This window comes from Anolis sagrei, chromosome 1, assembly GCF_037176765.1.
Source record: "Anolis sagrei isolate rAnoSag1 chromosome 1, rAnoSag1.mat, whole genome shotgun sequence".
NCBI lineage: Eukaryota > Metazoa > Chordata > Lepidosauria > Squamata > Dactyloidae > Anolis > Anolis sagrei.
In genome coordinates, this window is record NC_090021.1 from 149,415,769 (window position 1) to 149,436,521 (window position 20,753).

At 43.7% G+C, this 20,753-nt stretch overlaps 2 protein-coding genes across 4 annotated transcripts in view; both read left to right on the plus strand.

Annotated features, from left to right (window-relative positions):
* Nucleotides 1-318: 318 nt before the first annotated feature.
* Nucleotides 319-8,589, plus strand: MRPL19 (mitochondrial ribosomal protein L19). The gene is made up of 6 exons (XM_067469262.1): nt 319-427; nt 2,906-3,023; nt 3,118-3,236; nt 5,176-5,310; nt 6,140-6,321; nt 8,195-8,589. Exons 1-6 carry the CDS (start codon nt 334-336, stop codon nt 8,420-8,422), a joined length of 876 nt encoding a protein of 291 aa, XP_067325363.1. The 5' UTR covers nt 319-333; the 3' UTR covers nt 8,423-8,589.
* A 5,331-nt stretch (nt 8,590-13,920) lies between these two features.
* Nucleotides 13,921-20,753, plus strand: part of ITSN2 (intersectin 2) — an 88,066-nt gene continuing 81,233 nt past the window's right edge. Inside the window, exon 1 of one of the 3 annotated variants that reach the window (XM_060785196.2) lies at nt 13,921-14,017. The gene's annotated coding sequence lies outside the window, so the exon portion shown is untranslated. Of the gene's footprint in view, nt 14,018-14,771; nt 15,068-15,509; nt 15,533-20,753 lie in introns of those variants that run through there. The other 2 variants (XM_060785188.2, XM_060785204.2) reach the window with 2 other exon arrangements.

Here is a 20,753-nt window from a genome sequence, read left to right on the forward strand (position 1 = left end):
TTAGGAAGAACTTCCTGACTGTGAGAGCCGTTCAGCAGTGGAACTCTCTGCCCCGGAATGTGGTGGAGGCTCCTTCTTTGGAAGCTTTTAAACAGAAGCTGGATGGCCATCTGTCGGGGGTGCTTTGAATGCAATTTTCCTGCTCCTTGGCAGGGGGTTGGACTGGATGGACCATGAGGTCTCCTCCAACTCTATGATTCTATGCAAGGACCGTGCCTCTCGGAAAACAAGCCCCTCTAGCTGCAAGCGACAGTCAGCAGCACGCTTTTCTCCCAAGCCGCGTTTGCATTCCTTTTGTCCCCAAGAGGCTACCGTAACTATCCATTTCTGCGCATGCGCCTCAGCTGTTGGAGAAGCGCCCATTCCCTAACAATCATGGCGGCTGTTTGGAACAGGACCTGTGCTCTGCCAGGAGTCCCCCGCGGCAGTAAGTATAACTTTTTGGCCAATGCGCCTCGGTCTCCGTATTCTGGAATGCCCTTCGTCGCTCTTAGCGAAGTGGAAGTCTTCCCACCACCCAAGATAAATAAAAAATGCGGTCATGCTTTGGAAGGGGAGGCGGAAGTACTGTACTAAAGAGGTTGGAGTGGGAATTGGCGCCCATAAGTTGCAGCGCATCAGCCTCAGTGTGCGTCTACTTTGTAGAATGAGGACGGTTTGATTTCGCATTAATTGCCATGGCTCAAAGACATTGAGTCCTGGGTCCCTTCAATACAGCTGTATGAAATCCCACAGATGACTCAGGGCCCTTCCACACAGCCCTACAGCCCAGAAGGTCAAGACAGAAAAGCCCACAATATCTGCTTTGGACTGGGTAATCTGAGTCCACACTCAGATAATGTGGGATTTTCTGCCTTGATATTCTCGGATATAGGGCTGTGTGGAAGGGCCCTCAAATAACCCAGTTCAAAGCAGACATTGTGGGATGTTCTGCCTTGATATTCTGGATTTATACAGGGTGAGGCAGCATAACTTCCTTTTTTCAAAACTTAATAAAACCCATTGTATGAATCAAATATATATATATATAATGTAGGCGCATACCTAAAGTTTTGTTTTACGTAGTTTTGAAGATCAAATTAGGTAGGTGACGTCCTCCATTCTCCATACACTAAGTAAACCAATTTCTGGCGTTTGTCATGACTCTTGCCAGCATAGCAGGCGTTATGTTGGCAATTTCTTCCTGGATGTAGGTCTTCAAATCTTGTAGGGTCCTTGGACGGTTCACATAAACACAGGATTTAAAAAAAAAAACATAGAAAAAATCACAAGGGGCCAAATCTGGAGAGCAGGCCGGCCACTCCAAATCCACTTCAAAAGTAGGCCTCCACGGCAAAAGCAGGCTCCTCACTGTTCCAACGCATGATGGCAACTGAACTATGTCAGGACAAAACTTTATACTCCTGCCTCTCAAATGAGACCACTAGCGCTCCGCTACGTCTTCAACCGACTGAATGGCGTGCATTTAAAAAAAATGAAATTATGCTGCCTCACCCTGTATAGTTGTGTGTAAGGGCTCCTTGAAGATGTAGTTTTACATCTAAGCTAAGGAGTGCTGGAACCTCTCCAAACTACAGATCCCAAGATCCCACACCGTGAAGCAGTCAAAGTGGTGTCCTGCTACCTTGATTCTACAGTGGAGACTCACCCTTAGGACCCTTCCACTCAGTCATATAACCCAGAATATCAAGGCAGATAATCCACACTATCTGCTTTGAACAGGGTTATCTGAGTCCACACTGCCATATAATCTAGTTCAAAGCACATAATGTGGGGTTTTATGCAGCTGTGTGGAAGGGGCCTTAGTCACACTTTACCTTGTAATGCTAAACGGTGATTGATTTTATATCCAAACGTAATCCTTGTGCCCTGTATTTTATTCAGTAATTAAGTGGAGCACTCTTACTATTTTGGATCCATTTATCCCTTAGTGAAAACAAGGTTGTGGCTTTTTTGCTATTAGATTTCTTCCTGACCCTGCTATTCTCATTTGGCTACACTCACACTTGGCAGATTTGATGAAGTAGACTGTAGTCAATAAAAGCAAATAAACTAGACTATAAATCAAGTCTTGCATAATGTCTGTGCTATTAATTTTAGTATCAAGCACCCACTAGGAGCAGATATTTCAGGGCCCTTTCATACAGCCATAAAACTTAGATTATCAAGGCAGATCATCCACAGTATCTGCTTTGAACTGGGTTATCAGAATCCACACTGCCACATAATCCAGTTCAATGTGGATTTCATACAGTTGTGTGGAAGGGGCCATAGACACACACTCAGGATATAAATGGAAATTGGAAAAAATGATTTATAGCTGGCAGCACATTGTTTGCTAGGAGTAGAATATTATGTGCAGATTGAAGCTATCACAATATATCAAACCACTTTGGTACAGGGCTTGGAAAAGGGCATTTTGTAGCAAAAACATTGTTCCACAGATGTGTACATGTATGAGTTCACGTGCCTTCAAGTCATCTGGTGATGAATTTTGTAGGTTTTTCTCCTCTTTACCAAGGATTACTCAGGGTCCTTCCACACAGCCAGATAACCCAGAATATCAAGGCAGATAATCCACAATATCTGCTTGAACTGGATTATCTGAGTCCACACTGCCATATAATCCAGTTCAATGTGGATTTTATACAACTTTGTGGAAGGGGCCTAACATAAAAAGTTCTGATCCTGGGTGTGTCTGTAAGGCTGCAGCCACAAGCTGGACTAAGCATAACTTTCTTGCATTTTAATAGCTTTCTAGGTAAATTTGAATAGAGTTGCATTACAGAGAAGAGTTGATTCAAATATAAAAGAGAGTTTGATTGCAGAGAATACTTGGTTCGAATATAAAAGGGGCTTTGTACTAAAATGTAATCCAGTATTAACGCAGGCCTTTCTTTTGAAGGGTGCCTTTCTCTTTCTTTTGAACGCCTCAGCTCTAATGATGAAAAACCAACAAAATTTAAGCCGCCTCCAAAACCAGTCATTGTGGATGAGTCAAAACTTCGTGCAACAGACAGAAAGTAAAATTATTTTTATTTCACATTTAGTTATGCCACATTTCTTTCATATAAAGCAGTGTTTCCATTTTTACCAATCTCTTTTTGTGTTTAACAGGTTTCTCAGTCCTGAATTTATCCCTCCTCGGGGGAGATATAATCCTTTGAAATTCCACATTGAAAGGAGAGACATGGTGCAAAGGAGGAAAGTAATGAATATTCCAGAATTCTATGCTGGTCAGTAGCCTTTCATGGGATGGTGGTGGTTGTGTGCCTTCAAATGACTCCCAACTTATGGCAACCCTAAGGGAAATCTATCTCTGGGTTTTTTTTTCCAGCAAGATTTGTTCAGAGGGGGCCTTTGCGTTCATCTGAGGCAGAGAGAGTATGACTTGCCCAAGTTTACCCCATAGGTTTTGAAGGCTGAGCAGATCTCCAGAATCATAGTGCAGTATTCAAACCACTCAACCTGACTGGTTCTCTGTGTATATATATATATATATATATATATCACAAAAATTGGAGTGAATTTGATAGTAGTGTCAATGTACCTTGAATAAGAGAAATTCCCAAATACCCTAAAACAAATGTTGAGTCAACAGTATTCCAGACTTGGCAATTTGTACTATAAATCAATATAGTACTTTCCAAGGCCCCTTCCACCCAGCTGAATAAAATCCTGCATTATCTGCTTTGAACTGGAATATATGGCAGTGTGGACTCAGATAACCCAGTTCAAAGCAGATATTGTGGGATTTTCTGCCTTGATATTCTGGGTTATATGGCTGTGTGGAAGGGCCCCCAATCCTCCAGGAGAAAGTTCTGTTACTTTGGATTAATACATTACGTTATCAAATTGGATGTAATTTTAAAACAGGTTCGTTTTCAGTATATTCATACCAAAAGCACACATGCAAAACCTTTCACTGATGTTGCTCAAGTTATTTTAATTTTATAATATGTAGTCTGCCCTTTCTGCATTGGTATTCTAGGCCGATTACAACTCATTATTTGGAATTGGTTTGGACATAACAAAATGAATGTATTAATTTAAATATCAACACAAACAAATGGATCTAAAATACTGATAGATTTTAAAATAGTGAACACTAAAATGATAAATTTATTTATTTTTATTTACAGTATTTATATTCCGCCCTTCTCACCCTGCAGGGGACTCAGGGTGGATTACAATGTACACATACGTGGCAAACATTCAATGCCATAGACACACAACACATATAGACAGACAGTCAGAGGCTATATAACATTCCAATTTTCTGGCCACCAGGGGAGCTGTCGCTTCACCGTCCATCTGCGACACTGAAGAAGTACTTTCCACATTCCCCACATGCTTTTGCTGGAGATTTTTAATGGCCTCGTAAATTTGTTAAATTAGCCTCCCCACACATAGGTGGTACCTAAATTTCCTACTTGACAGATGCAACTGTCTTTCGGGTTGCAAAGGCCAACAACAAGCTACACAAATTGGCCGGAAACTCACTCTGACCCGGGTTGGCTTCGAACTCATGACCTTTCAGACAGTAGTGATCTTAATGCAGCGGACACCCAGCAAGCTGCACCACAATCCCGGTGCTAAAGTTGGAAAGGACACCAGGGCCATCTGGTTTAATCTCTTGTGAGCTCAGAAATCTACCACTAAAGTACCTCTGAGAGGTTGGCATCCAACCTGTTTAAAATCTTCCATAAAGTAGAACAGCCCACTACCTTCTGAGGGAATCTGTTTCACCACTGAACAGCAGTTCTTTCTAATTAGAATATGTTTTCTTGTAATTTGAATCTGTTGTTCTTAAACTCTGGAACAAATGAAAACATGTTCACTCTTTTTATTACTGTTACACAAATTGTTTTAAGGACTCAAGTCAAAGTAGAATATTCCAGATCACAAGGTATTTAAGATTAATTGCTAATTCAAATTGTAATACTATATTTCAGCTGCAGTTCCAATACATGCTTAACAAAACATAACTCTCATAATTTCAAGTAGGCATGATCACTGGTCTCATGACAAAGCAGCAACGTGGTAAACAATGATAAAATATCACTGAGCTCAGATTACTTTCTTGGAGTTCTACTTAAGGAGAATTAACCTTGCTGGGTCTGATCTTTGAATGTTTTTTCTCAATATTGCATAGTTTCTCTTTATTGCTTGCAGGAAGCATACTTGCTGTTACTGCAGCAGATCCCTATGCCAATGGAAAGACCAGCACTTTTGTAGGAATTTGTGTTCAGCGATCAGGAAAAGGACTTGGTGGAACCTTCATACTTCGAAATGTCATAGAAGGACAGGGTAAGTACATGTTGTTTTACTAGGTGGCTTTCTTTTATGGGCAGAGGAGAGTAACATTGTCTCAGATTGCTCTGTAGGTACATTATGTAGCCATGATAGAAATACATTTCAGATTACTACAATCTGAAGTCATTCTCGTTTATGCGAATAAATTAGATGTTGTGATTGAGTGATTCTGTTTATATCAAGTTGGTGCTGAGCACAGATCTGGATATTTAAACATTCAATTAGAGCAGGGGTCCTCAAACTAAGGCCCGGGGACCAGGATACAGCCCTCCAAGGTCATTTACCCGGCCCTCGCGCGGGGTCAATCTAATTCTGAAACCACCTGAAAGCACGTAACAACAATCCTATCTCATGAGCCAAAAGCAGGCCCACACTTCCCATTGAAATACTAATAAATTTATATTTCTTAAAATTGTTCTTTATTTTAATTATTGCATTGTTTTTAGGTGGTTTTGTACTACAAAAAAGATATATGCAGTGTGCATTGTAATTCATTCTTTTTTTTTCAATTTATAATCTGGCCCTCCAACAGCTTGAGGGACTATGACCTGGCCCTCTGTTTAAAAAGTTTGAGGATCCCTGGTGTAGACCATTACAAATAAATTCTATGGAAAGCCTAATCTGTTAGCTGGTGTGCAGTCAACATTTTCATATAGAGTTAGCTACTTATTTATAAATTCAATCTTCTTGCCAAAATTTGTATAGTTCCAGATTTCTTTCTCCAGGCAAAATTGTCCTGCAACAGTTATTGCTGTTATCCACTTTAATAAATTCATTCTCTGGTACAGAAGCAATACTTAGTAAAAACACCTTTTTGTTTCAGGTATTGAAATTTGCTATGAACTGTACAACCCTTTAATCCAAGAAATCAAGGTTCTGAAACTAGAGAAAAGATTGGATGATAACCTGATGTATTTACGAGACGCTCTTCCGGAGTACAGCACTGTTGATGTTAATATGAAACCTATACCAGTTCCAATGAATGAAGATGTTCCTGTGAACAAGGTAATATCAAGGGGGTAACTGACTAATGGGGCTAAATGTTAGCTGTATTAGAAGAGAAACTTGCATTGTGAACCTAGCTCCTAGCAGACCTACTTGCTTTGAGGCTGCTATACTGACAATGGCTCTTTAATAAATTCTAACCCAGTGGTTCTCAACCTGTGGGTCCCCAGGTGTTTTGGCCTACAATTCCCAGAAATCCCACACAGTTAACCAGCTGTTAGGATTTCTGGGAGTTGAAAGCCAAAACATCTGGGGACCCACAGGTTGAGAACCACTGTTCTAACCACTGAACCAAGTAACTTTGAGCCATTTAGTCAGTATCTCCCATTGTGCATGGGCAGTGACTTTTTTGACAGAAGAAAACAATGCTTTGAAAAAAAATTATAATTATTATTTCCACTCACTACAAAGACTGCAAATTTTCTAAGTATGGCTTCTTGAAGATCACCACTTGAGTATTTCCAGTTTGAGAAGAAAAACTAATTAGCATCTGTAGGAAGTTCTATAATAAGATCTTTTGGGCTGTTGCCTTTGTTCTATTATTAACTATCTCTCTGTGTTTACATTCTGTTACAACCAAAATTAAATTTTAAATACAGCTCTAAATCTTTATGATAAACCATAAAAGAATAAAATTTTTCCTCTGACATTAAGCCTAGTTGTGTCTGGCTCTGGGGGGTGATGCTCTTCTCCATTTCTAAGCCAAAAAGCCAGTGTTGCCCTTAGACACCTTCAAGGTCACGTGGCCAGAATAACTGCATGGAGTTATAACTGCACCTATTGATCTACTCACATTTGTATGTTTTCTTTTTTTATGATGATGATGATGATGATGATGATGATGATTTTTATTATGGGTTTTCAAGGGTACATCTGAGGGTTGTTATTCATCAGCATGCTATATTTTAATATTAAAAGTATTGTGGATTAGGGTAGAGAAGAGGGAGGGGGGAGGGAGAAGAATAAAAAAAAGGGAAGGGGGTGGTTGAGGGTTAGAGTGAAGGAAGGTTAGTATTATTTTTAATTACTTACTTTCCCCCTTATGACTGCATTAGTAGTGATAACAGGTTGTCTAGTTCTTCACCTCTCAGGGCTACAATTAGTTGATATTGAAGTATTTTTTTTATTGGAGACATATTCGTAGTTATTGAATCAGCGTTTTGTTTAATTTTTAGGAGTTGAGTGAGATTGTCCATATTCATTATGTCTAGTAGCTTAAGCGTCCATTCATCTATGGTTGGTGGCTCTTTATTCTTCCATTTTCTGGCTAGAACCATTCTCGCCACCGTGGCCATGTGAAAAAATTATCTATCTTTGTTTTTATCTATATCAAAATCCAGCATCCCCAAAAGATAGTATTCAGGTTTCATTTCAATTTTTAAGTCTAATATCTTACTTAGTATTTCAGGTACCTTCCGCCAAAATTTTTTAGACTTCTCACACGTCCACCAGAGATGGAAGAAGGTTCCTTCCATTTGTATGTTTTCGAACTGCTAGGTTAGCTGAAGTGGGAGCTCACTCCTGCTCTCCAGATTTGAACCACCAGCCTTTTGGTCAGCAAGTTCAGTGGCTCAGTGGTTTAACCCGCCGCACCACCAGGGGCTCATAAAACAATATAGTGCATATTAATTTCTCAGCTCTGACAAAAACATAGTTGTAAACCTATTATCAGTGCTAAACATTTTCTGGATGATAAATCCATAATTAATTCCAAATTGTAAAAAGGAAAGCCCAGTGGCAATTTCAGTGATTATTTAGTATGAGAAACAATTACAAGTCTGCATAATATAATACAATATAATATACGTTAATAAAAGACAAACTAAAACAGCAAAATGCATAACCTAATATACTTTACTTTTCATTACATTAGATGAAGGTCAAAATGAAACCAAGACCCTGGTCAAAACGCTGGGAGCATCCAAAGTTCAATATCCAAAGCATCGATTTTGACTTATATCTCAACGAAAAAGCCAAAGAAAAAGTAGAAAAATGGAAAATGCCTTGGAGAGAATTCGATATGATGAAAGAGTATGATACATCAAAAATTGAAAAGAAAATCTGGGAAGAAGTGAACAAAGAGCTGGAGGGGAAAGTATAGAAATCACTGAAGACTTGATCTAGGAAGGTCAATGCTGTTAATTTTGCTTTATTGTTTCTTCAATTATCAACTCTTGAAAATATGTATGTATATGAAGTATATTGAAACAGTTGTTTCTATGTCAGCTATAACTGTTGACTTCAAATAATGAATGCTTATTTATATTATTTTGTGGGTTCATTTTGTATTTATTATATTTTACATTTATTATCCAATATATAGGGACATTGTAACACAAGAAATGGAACATCCAGAAATTGCAATCCTTGGGTTGAGTATGCTAAAGGGAACAGGGCATTTGAATCATATAATAACAGTGCTTTACATAGGAAATGAAAGTCTAAGAAGAAATGTGACATTAATAATGAGAGAGAGATGTTGCCCAAAACAGTCAAAGGATACAATGCAGACTGAGTGAATAATATCAATAAGATTTCAAGGGGGGAGGGGAGGGGAGGGGAAATCAATATAATTATAGTTCAGGTCTATGCGCCTACTACAAAGTTAGAAGATGAAGAAATTATATGATCCTATGCTAGAGTCTATGAAGAAATTTATAATTCACTAAAATGGCACTATTTGTTAATCACAGGGGATTGGAATGCAATAGGAGTAAAAAAAAGAACATTATCAAAAATTGTAGGAAAATTTGGCCTAGGGTCAAGAAATGGAACAGAGTGATTGTCTGGATTAAGGGATACCAACACTTTATTCATCACAGACATGCTTCAAGCAAGCAAATATGGCCAATATACAATAGAAATCAAGTAAGACTACATAATTGGAAGTGGTAGAAGGAAAAGCTCCATTCTTTTCAAGAACAAGACCAGGAGCTGATTATGCCACAGACCAGTGTTTCTCAACCTTCCTAATGCCTCAACCTCTTAATCCAGTTCCTCATGTTGTGTTGACCCCCAACCATAACATTATTTTCATTGCTACGTCGTAACTGTAATTCTGCTATTGTTATGAATCTTAATGTAAATATCTGAGATGCAGAATGTGTTTTTATTCACTGGACCAAATTGGGCACAAATACCCGATACACCCACATTTGAATACTGGTGAGGTTGGGTGGGGGGGGGGGGGTAGGGATAGAGTTTGTCATTTGGGAGTTGTAGTTGCTGGGATTTATAATTCAACTACAATCAAAGAGCATTCTGAACTCCACAAACAATGGAATTGAACCAAACTTGGCACACAGAAGTCCCATGACCAACAGAAAATACTGGAAAGGTTTAGTGGGCATTGACCTTGAGTTTGGGAGTTGTAGTTCACCTACATCCAGAGAGCTCTGTAGACTCAAACAATGATGGACCTGGACCAAACTTGGCACAGGTACTCACTATGCCCAATTGTGAACACTGGCGGATTTTGGGGAAAATAGACCTTGACATTTGGGAGTTGTAGTTGATGGGATTTATAGTTCACCCACAATCAAAGAATATTCTGAACCTCACCAATGACAGAATTGGTCCAAAATTCCCACAGAGAATGCCCACGAGCAACAGAAAATACTGTGTTTTCTGGTGGTCTTTGGCGACCCCTCTGGCACCCTCTCACGACCCCCCCAGGGTTCCCAACCCCCAGGTTGAGAAACACTGCCGTAAACCATGAACCACCAATATCAGGAAATAGAATAAAGCTAAAGAACAGAAAAAATGCCACCTGAAGAATATGGTGTAAAAACAGATTAAAGATGATGTTAAAAGTCAGATTTGTATTATTAAATCTGATTGTTGGACTGAAACCAGGCATTGTCAGGAGGGATGCAGAAAGACACTGCAGCCATAAAGAAAGAGACGCCTCAGTAGGTGACAGATAAAACTCTTCACGTAATTAAGGACAGAAAACAAGTGACTTCTGCAAAGGGGAAAAGATAACTACTATAAGAATCAATACATAGAAATTGAAGATGGCAACAAAAAAGGAAAAACAAGAGATCTATTTCTCACCATGTAAGAAGAAAATTTAAACCAAGAGTGGGAATGCTGTACGACCAACAGGGGAACTTGTAAATGACCAAGTAGAAATAAAAAGACAATAGAAAGCATACTCAGAGTACTATATAAAGATGACATGATGGCAAATTCATTCAAGGAAGAACCATTTGAAGATGAACTTCCAGTATTAGAAAGTGATATGGAAGCTGCACTAGAGAGAGGTAAATCACCAGGACTAGATTGCACCCCAATACATTGTTTCAAACTACAGAAACATAATCCGCTGTAGTTCTAACAAAAATCTGAAATTGGAAATGTTTAATATGTATTCTAGTTCAAAAGAAAGGGGACGCAAGGTATTGCAGTCACCATGTAAGTGCTCAAAATTCTACATGACTGTAACTGCCATGGCTCATGGTTACTTGTAGTTTTCCAAGATCTTTAACCTTTTCTGCCAGGTTGCTGGTGCCTCACCAAACTACAAATCCCAGCATGCCATAGCATTGAGTTATAGCAGTTAAAGTAATGTCAAATTGTATTAATTCTACAGTGTTTATGTACCCAAAGATTTTTACCACATACCAAGTGAAAGCTTAATGTCTAAGGTGGCTTCTTCCAGCACGCTGACGTTTGTCTCCCTGCCTTCCCAAGAGATTTGCAGGATTTTCCGGAGGCAGCTCTGATGGAATCATTCCAAGAGTTGCATGTGACGTCTATAGACTGTCCACGTTTCGCAGGCATAGAGCAGGGTTGGAAGGACAATAGCTTTATAAACAAGCCCCTTGGTATCCCTACGGATGTCCCAGTCCTCAAACACTCTGCTTCATTCGGGAAAAATGCACTCGCAGAGCTCAGGCGGTGTTGTATTTTGGTGCCAATGTTGACTTTGGTGGAGAGGTGGCTGCCAAGGTAGCGGAAATGATCAACAGTTTCTAATGTTACACCATTAAGCTATATCACTGGCACTGGCGAGGGATTGGCTGGTGACAGCTGGAAGAGCACTTTGGTTTTCTTGATGTTTAATGACAGGCCAAGCTTCCTGAATACTTCTGCAAAGGTGTTTAGAGTGGCTTGTAGGTCTTCTGAATGCACACAGACAGCATTGTCACCAGCATACTGGAGTTCTATAACATGTTGCTGTAACCTTGGTTTTGGCTTTCAGTCTGCTGAGGTTAAACAGCTTGCCATCTGTCCGGTAGGTGATTTCCACTCCGGTGGGAAGCTTCCCGTCAACAAGGTGAAGTATCATAGTGATAAAGATGGAAAATAAATTTGGGGCAAAAACACATCCCTGTTTGACACCTGATTCCACCTTAAATGGGTCACTCTGGGAGCCATTGCTGTCCAAGACTGTTGTCATCATGGAGGAGCCGCAGGATGTTCACAAATTTGTTTCAAGCCCGCAGTGGTTCTCAACCTGTGGGTCCCCAGGTGTTTTGGCCTACAACTCCCAGAAATTCCAGCCAGTTTACCAGCTGTTAGGATTTCTGGGAGTTGAGGGCCAAAACATCTGGGGACCCACAGGTTGAGAACCACTGTTAGAGCACCCGATTTTCTGGAGGATGGTCCAGCGGGCGCCGCGATTCCAAGTGGCATCCAAGTGCGGGGGAGGGAGGGGTGAGCAGGTGGGTGTGGGCTCATCTGGCTCCTCCCCCTCCTTCCAGGTCTCTTGGCTTTGACCATGCCTCTGTTCTGCTCGGTTCTGCTCTGGTTATTTATTTGTCATGTCAGGGCAACCAGTCAATTATATTACATTTCTAACAGAACAAAGCAAACAAACAGACAAAATACAAAATTTGTGAGTTTGGTAGTTGATTCAATGTCCTTTGACCAGTATCTGGCCACTTGGAGTGCTTCTGGTGTTGCTGCAAGAAGGTCCTCCATGGTGCATGTGGCAGGGCTCAGGTTGCATTGCAGCAGGTGGTCAGTGGTTTGCTCTTCTCCACACTCGCATGTCGAGGATTCCACTTTGTAGCTCCATTTCTGAAGGTTGGCTCTGCATCTCATGGTGCCAGAGCGCAGACTGTTCAGTGCCTTCCAAGTCGCCCAGTTTTCTGTGTGCCCAGGGGGGAGTCTCTCATTTGGTATCAGCCGTTGGTTGAGGTTCTGGGTTTGAGCCTGCCACTTTTGGACTCTCGCTTGCTGAGGTGTTCCAGCGAGTGTCTCTGTAGATCTTAGAAAACTATTTCTAGATTTAAGTCATTGATGTGCTGGCTGATACCCAAACAGGGGGTGAGCTGGAGATGTCTCTGCCTTGGTCCTTTCACTATTGGCTGCTACTTCCCGGCGGATGTCAGGTGGTGCAATACCGGCTAAGCAGTGTAATTTCTCCAGTGGTGTAGGGCACAGACACCCCGTGATAATGCAGTATGTCTCATTAAGAGCCACATCCACTGTTTTAGTGTGGTGAGATGTGTTTCACACTGGGCATGCATACTCAGCAGCAGAGTAGCACAGCGCAAGGGCAGCTGTCTTCACTGTATGTGGTTGTGATCCCCAGGTTGTGCCAGTCAGCTTTCATATGATATTGTTTCTGGCACCCACTTTTTGCTTGATGTTCAGGCAGTGCTTCTTGTAGGTAAGAGCACGGTCCAGAGTGACTCCCATGTATTTGGGTGCGCTGCAATGCTCCAATGGGATTCCTTCCCAGGTGATCTTCAGAGCTTGGGGTGCTTGTCTGTTCTTGAGATGAAAGGCACATGTCTGTGTTTTAGATGGGTTGGGGATCAGCTGGTTTTCCCTCTAATAGGCAGTAAGAGCACCTAGAACTTCGGAAAGCTTCTGTTCAACCATCTCAAAACTCCCTGCTTGACCACTAATGGCACAATCATCAGCATAGATGAAGCTCTCTGTCCCTTCTGGGACATTTGTGTAAATGTTGAACATGGATGGAGCAAGCACGCTCCCCTGAGGCAGGCCGTTCTTCTGTCTCTGCCATCTGCTTCTCTGGCCCTGGAACTCAACAAAAAAGCTCCTGTTTTGTAGCAGGTTTCCTATGAGGCGCTTGTGAGGTGGTAGTCCTTTGTGATATTATACATTTTTCTCAGGAGGAGGCGGTGCTTCACAGTATCATAAGCCGCTGACAGGTCTATGAAGACAGCTCCTGTGATCTGCTGCCTTTCAAAGCCATCTTCTATGTGCTGACTCAGGTTCAGCACTTGCGATGTGCAGTTTTTGCCTTTTCTGCAGCCAGCTTGCTATGGGATCAGACAAGGGTCTATTTTTTCCGTAATTCTATGCAAAATAAGTCTCTCAAGAGACGGGGTATAAGTGCCAGAAATAAATACATAGATCCTCTCTCACTCAGACTCGCCCCCCAATCAAAATCCTGGCTATGGGCCTGACTCTGCCCATGCTCCTGGGCGCCCCTGACTTCTCCAAGTGGCATCCAGGTGGGAGGGGGCGGGAGGGGTGAGCAGGTGGGTGGGGGTCATCTGGCCCCTCCCCCTCCTTCCAGGTCTCTTGGCTTTCACCACGCCTCCGTTCTGCTCGGCTCCGCTCTGGTTGGCGCTCCCCTTGCAGCCAAGTGAGTGACAGCTTGGGCACCGCCTCCTCCCAGGCAAGCCCCGCCCCTTATTCCCACGGGGCGGGGTTAGCTGGAGGAGCAGCAACAGGAAGAAGGAGGAGGAGGAGGCGAGGATCTTCTCCAAAGGTGCGATTTTGCGCGCGGTGCATTTTGGGGTCAAAGAGGCGGAGGAGGGAGGGGGGCGCCTGGGAGATGAATAGGTGCCCAATTCTGGGCACCACAATTCAAGAGAGATATTGACAAGCTGGAATGTGTCCAGAGGAGGGCGACTAAAATGATCAAGGGTCTGGAGAACAAGCTCTATGAGGAGCGGATTAAAGAGCTGGGCATGTTTAGCCTGAAGAAGGGAAGGCTGAGAGGAGATATGATAGCCATGTATAAATATGTGAGAGGAAGTCACAGGGAGGAGGAGGGAGCAAGCTTGTTTTCTGCTTCCTTGGAGACTAGGATGCGAAACAATGGCTTCAAGCTTCAAGAGAGGAGATTCCATCTGAACATGAGGAAGAACTTCCTGACTGTGAGAGCCGTTCAGCAGTGGAACTCTCTGCCCCGGAGCGTGGTGGAAGCTCCTTCTTTGGAGGCTTTTAAACAGAGGCTGGATGGCCATCTGTCAGGGGTGATTTGAATGCAATATTCCTGCTTCTTGGCAGGGGGTTGGACTGGATGGCCCATGAGGTCTCTTCCAACTCTTTGATTCTAAGTGGGCGAAGAAGAGCCGGCATAGGGATAGGCCTCCTTCTCTCGTTGCCAAATTAACTTCCGCCCTGCAGGTGTTTTGGACTTCAACTCCCACAATTCCTCGCAGCCGGGACACTGGCGGAGATTTCTGGGAGTTGAAGTCCAAAGCGCCTGAAGGGCTAAACTTCGCCCACGCCTGCTGTAAGGCGGGTGTGTGTGTGAGAGAGAGAAGGCCCCCGCCTCAGAGCGGGCTTCTCGGACGCTTCAGGAGAGGAAAGACATGGGGAAACTCGGGCCTTGAAGGCGAGTGAGTGGGTGCTAGTCCTCTCAGTGGCCGGCGCCATGTTCTGGCTTTGACGCAGCCGCCCTCGAGAGAGAGAGAGAGAGAGGGGCGGAGCAGAGGCGCCAGGAAGAGCCCGCCCTCCGTTCTCTGGGCTCGGAAGAGGGAGGGAAGGAGGAGGAAGCCAGGCAGGGGCTGACAGGCGGACGGCGCAACAGGTAGGAGCAGGGAGAGGGGCTTCTCCCTCAGCCTTGGCGTTGGCCTCGAGGACTGCCAATTGGGGGAGAAGGGAGGCCTAGCTCCCCGAAGGAAGGCGCTGAGGGGGGGAGTGCGGCCACTGAAAGGAAGGCCCTGGGGGGTCGCCCTCAACAAGAGGGAGGGAGGGAGGGCTGTGCGGGGAGGCCCGCTTCCGAGGCAGAGCCGGGCCTCGCCTCCTCCCTCCCTCTCTCTCTCTCTCTCCCTTCCGCCTGCTGTCAGCCTCGGCGGCGCAGGTGCAGAGCGAGGCGGAGAGTGCTGCCATTTCCTCCTCCTCCTCCTCCCGGCCTGCCTGGGACTGGTTGGGGGGCGGGGGCGAGGAGAAAGAGGCCTTGCTGGACGGGCTGGATGGGGAGAAGGGGCTATTGCAGCTACTGATTATGATGATGATCTGCCCATCTGTCAAAGCGCCTGGTTGCCTCCTACAGGTAGTCCCCAAGTTACGAACAAGATAATCTATATAAATAAAAATGTAATGTTCGTTTGTGGGATTGACAGAACTCAAAAACCACTGGGGGAATTGACATCAAATTTGGACACAAGCAGAGGCGGCCCTAGGTAATTTTCAACGGTAAGCAAACAGTATTTTGGCGCCCCCCCCCCCCCCAAACCAATCATTGATATATATTTTCTGTTCGTTGTGGGAGTTCTGTGTGCCATATTTGGTTCACTTCCATCATTGGTGGAGTTCAGAATGCTCTTTGATTGTAGGTGAACTATACATCCCAGTAACTACACTTGCTGCACTTGCTCCCTTGCCTGGCCCGCTTTGGGTCTGGAGGCGTGCCTGAAGACCCCGACGTGAGCACCACTTTCTTGCCTCGCTGCCGGGCGATCCTCTTCCCAAAGGGGCCAGGCCCTTGAGCCTCGCCTAGCCCCTCTCGGTCCTGCTCCACCTGGTCACCAGGCGTGTGAGCAGAGCCGGCGCTCGATCGTTCTCCACGTTCAATCCCTTCCCCATGACCGGCTCCCTTTCCCGAACCCCCGGCTCTCCACCCGCCTCTTCTCCTCTCCCCAATCCGTGGGTGGGCCAAGGGTTAGGGCTAGGGTCTGAAGACCCCAGTGTGCGCACCAAAAGTCACCTCTTCTCCTGACTTTCTCCTCAGCCATTGGGACCGAGAGAGAGAGAGAGAGAGGTGGAGATGCCCACCTTTCCTGAAGCTAGGCGCAAAACCAAGGAGGGAGCGGAGGTGGGAGACCTCCAGCCGGAGGGGCTCTCTCTCTCTCTCTCTCTCTCTCTGTCTGTCCCAATGGCTGATGAGAAAGTCAGGAGAAGAGGCGGCTTTTGGTGCGCACGCTGGGGTCTTCAGACACGCCTCCGGACCCGAAGCGGGCCAGGCGCAGCGGCTCCGCCCCTTGGCCCACCCGCGGATTGGGGAGAGGAGAGGAGGTGTGTGGAGCGCTGGGGGATCGGGAAAGGGAGCCGATTATGGGGAAGTGTTTGAACATGGAGAACGATTGAGCGCCGGCTCTGCTCGCGCACCTGGTGGCCGGATGGAGCAGGAACGAGAGGGGCTAGGCGATGCTCAAGGGCCTTTGGGAAGAGGATCGCCCGGCAGCAAGGCAAGAAAGCCGAGGCTCCCCCTGAACTGCTAGGACTGTTCTGAGCTGAGGGGGCGCTCCTCAAGTGGCAGTCGAGGGGCATTTACAGAGGCGCCTCTGCGCCCCTGGCAAAAAAAAAGTGTTCTGCGACCACTTACTTCACGTAATGGACGAGCCGCCCCTGGACACAAGACATCTATCAGGCCAGTGAGTGACCATCACTCGTAAAAACACAGCAGAAGAGACTTAAAATGCCAAAAAACAAAAATTACATTACAATGCATGCGCATAACCACACACACACACACACATATGCAAACACACACATACACAGACTGGGCCACAGCAACACATGGCAGGGGACAGCTAGTAGTAATTTTTTTTTTTGTTGTGTCAGGAGCAACCTGTGAAATTGCAAGTCGCTTCTGGTGTGAGAGAATTGGCCGTCTGCAAGGACGTTGCCCAGGGGACGCCCGGATGATTTGATGCTTTTATCATCTTTGTGGGAGACTTCTCTCATGTCCCCGCATGAGGAGCTGGAGTTGATAGAGGGAGCTCATCCGCCTCTCCCCGGATTCAAACCTGCGACCTGTCGGTCTTCAGTCCTGCCAGCATAGGAGTTTAACTCTCTGCGCCACCGGGGACTCCAGTGAGTGACCATCACTCGTAAAAACAGCAGAAGAGACATAAAATGCCAAAAAACAACCACACACACACATACACAGACTGGGCCACAGCAACACATGGCAGGGGACAGCTAGTAATAATAATAATAATAATAATAATAATAATAATAATAATAAACTTTAGAATCATAGAATCGTAGAGTTGGAAGAGACCTCATGGGCCATCCAGTCCAACCCCCTGCCAAGAAGCAGGAAAATTGCATTCAAATTACCCCTGACAGATGGCCATCCAGCCTCTGTTTAAAAGCTTCCAAAAAAGGAGCCTCTACCACACTCCGGGGCAGAGAGTTCCACTGCTGAATGGAATCTCCTTTCTTGTAGTTTGAAGCCATTGTTTCGCGTCCTAGTCTCCAGGGAAGCAGAAAACAAGCTTGCTCCCTCCTCCCTGTGGCTTCCTCTCACATATTTATACATGGCTATCATATCTCCTCTCAGCCTTCCCCTCTTCGGGATAAACATGCCCAGCTCCTTAAGCCACTCCTCATAGGGCTTGTTCTCCAGACCCTTTATCATTTTAGTCGGCCTCCTCTGGACACATTCCAGCTTGTCAATATCTCTCATGAATTGAGGTGCCCAGAATCGGACACAATTCTGGGCACCACTTTATAATTCGCCACCATCACCCAAAAGGGGACTGAGGGCGGCTAACATGAGGCTAAGCCCAAAATAATACAACATAATTAGACACAAAACAGCAAAAATACATCATAACAAAATAAATTCCATCTATGAGATGAAGGATGAAAAGAGGGGTAAAACCCCACAGTTCCTGAACATGTTTCTGTGGGAACTGTTGTTCCTGCTTGGTAATGAATGCAGGGCCAATTAAGAGTCTTGCAAACAAGGAGAATCTTGTGCAGTTGTAGGTAACAGAAGAGTAAAAAGAGGAGCTCTATAGTTTAATGCCATGAATTGCACTAGAACATAAAGGGAAAGGTTCATGAAGTTTCTGATTGTCAAAGCCAGCATCAAAATGTATAATTACTTGTCAAACCAGAAGTAGATTGTGGTCTGAGTTAATTAAATTACTGTGCTATCAGTATAGAAAATAATAATTAGCATTAGCAGAATAGTTTTATCTTAATGATCATGGAAGTTCTGATGTACTGAAAGGAGATAAAAGGACCTCCTTGTCAGTGACATCCACATTTTTCTTACCATGGCTGTACCTGAAATAGGTGACTGTTGTGCAAGCGACTGCTAAACAGTGTATGGAAGAAGATACTGTCCAAGTTTTCACTTGAATGTAACTATTAATAGCTTCAAGGGTACGGGAAGCTCCTTGTCAGTGTTCAAAATGCAACTGTGCTGAAAAATTATCAAGAAACACATTTTGAAACAAAACAGCAAAAACAAGGAATTTTCAATGTCACCTGAAACCGAGAAGCATAGAAATTAATTTTTGAAAAATGAAATACAGTATTGCTAGTGTTCAAATGCTTTATAGTAAGCAACCATGCCATATTACCCAAATTAGGAGGATATAAAGTCTTTTACAATGTAATGCTGTATATGTTTCTTTAGAAGTAGTTTACTCTGTATTCAGTGAGGCATGTTATTTTATACATATGTAATGGGTAGTAAACGAAGGATTAGAGTCTTTACTCTTATATACACATGTTGCTTTCCTTGCTCTTCTCCCCGTCCCTATTTTCAGATCACATTCTTATTCTTTTTCCGCATTTCTATTCCTGTCCTTATCTTTATTTATACAGATGTAGACATTTTAAGACCAGCAATAAATACTGTTTCTATACACACTCCTTCTAATCTTTCAGATAAATACATCCTTTTCTTATTTTTAGCTCTTGCTAAGTATGTTGCTTTTATGCATTTTAAGATGTATTTGTTACACACCCCCAGGTTCAGCAGGTCATTGAATAAGCCGTAATTTTGGCCCCCAAACCTGCCCTTGATTTATATTTGAGGCTGGCTTATACATACATATAAACTTTATATATTCTGCATTAATAGAGTAATCCTAACTGATTTAACGGAAGATAAATTGAGCAACATTGATTGCAAAATTTGACTCGTATGTGGTGTTTTTCATATAGGCTTGGTATTACAACAGGACAACCACTCATCTCTGTCTCTTCAGCTTCTATGAATTCCTTTTCATTCTAAGTTGGCTTGTGAATCATTATTCTTTGTATAGAATCCTTTTTTTTTGCCTCATGCTGAACATTCTAGAAGAGATATAGAGTTGTAAAGGGTTGCACAGGGCATCAAATCCAGCCCCCTACGCAATGCATGGAACCTAGCTAGAAGACCTTAGCAGGTAGCTGCCCAGCTTCTTTTTGAATATAGCCAGAGAAGGAAACCCCACCACCTTTCTGGGAAACTGGATCCATCATCAAACACTCTTGCTACCCAGTGGTTCTCTCTAATGTTTAGTTGAAATGCACCCTCCATTCAACCTGATCCTAGAAGCAGAGAACAAACCTGCCCCGTCCTCTTTGTGACAGCCCTTTAGATATTTAAAGAGTGCAATCATGTTGCCCCTTAGTTATTTTTTCACCAAGCTGAATGTGCCCAGCTCCCTTATTCTTCTATGTTTTGTTCTCTAGGCCTCATTGTTATTTTTGTTGCCCTTCTCTGAACCTGCTCCAACTTATTTATTTATTTATTTATTGTATTTGTATCACACCCTCTCACCCCGAAGGGGACTCAGAGCAGCCTTACAAAAGACAACGATTCAATGCCACACAGATACATATCAATAAAACACGCAAATACATTAAAATCCAAACAACTAAAACATTAAACATTGAAAATCACTAAAATCACGCAATCCAGATCCTTATCCAGGGCCGTTCCATTCATCATTGTATTAGTTTCATAGTCACTTACTGCACTGCTCAAAGTTACTGACCAAAAGCTTGATCCCACAACTACATTTTTAGTTTTCTCCTGAAGGTCAGGAGGGAGGGGGCTGATCTAATTTCGCTGGAAAGGGGGTTCCATAGATGAGAGGCCACCACAGAGAAGTCCCTGTCTCTCGTCCTCACCAACCGTATCTGCGAAGGAGGTGGGACCGAGAGCAGGGCCTGCCCTGACAATCTTAACCTCTGTGGTGAATCATAGAGGGAGATACTTTTGGACAGGTAAGGTGGGCCGGAACCATTTTGGGCTTTATAGGCCAAAGCCAACACTTTGAATTGTGCTTGGTAGCAAACTTGTCTATATCCTTCTTACAATGAATGATGAGTGCAGAGTGTAGTGGAATAATTACTTCCCTTGACTTGAAAACTGATATTTGGGCCTCCAGCTCCCAGAAGCCCTAGCCAGCTTGTCCAGTGGTCAGAAATTCAACTCCAAAACACCTGGAGAGCAACAGATGGTGTACCACTTATTTAAATCATTGATAAAATATTGGAAGTGTGTTTCATGAGAGGAAAGCTCTATTTTGAAGTGCAGC

Bases quoted from the DNA above. Each gene is read 5' to 3' on its own strand.
- MRPL19 (XM_067469262.1), top strand. From the start codon at position 334: ATGCGCCTCAGCTGTTGGAGAAGCGCCCATTCCCTAACAATCATGGCG. The intron at 3,024-3,117 runs GTAAAATTATTT...TGTGTTTAACAG, and splicing joins CTTCGTGCAACAGACAGAAA to GTTTCTCAGTCCTGAATTTA. The intron at 3,237-5,175 runs GTCAGTAGCCTT...TATTGCTTGCAG, and splicing joins TATTCCAGAATTCTATGCTG to GAAGCATACTTGCTGTTACT.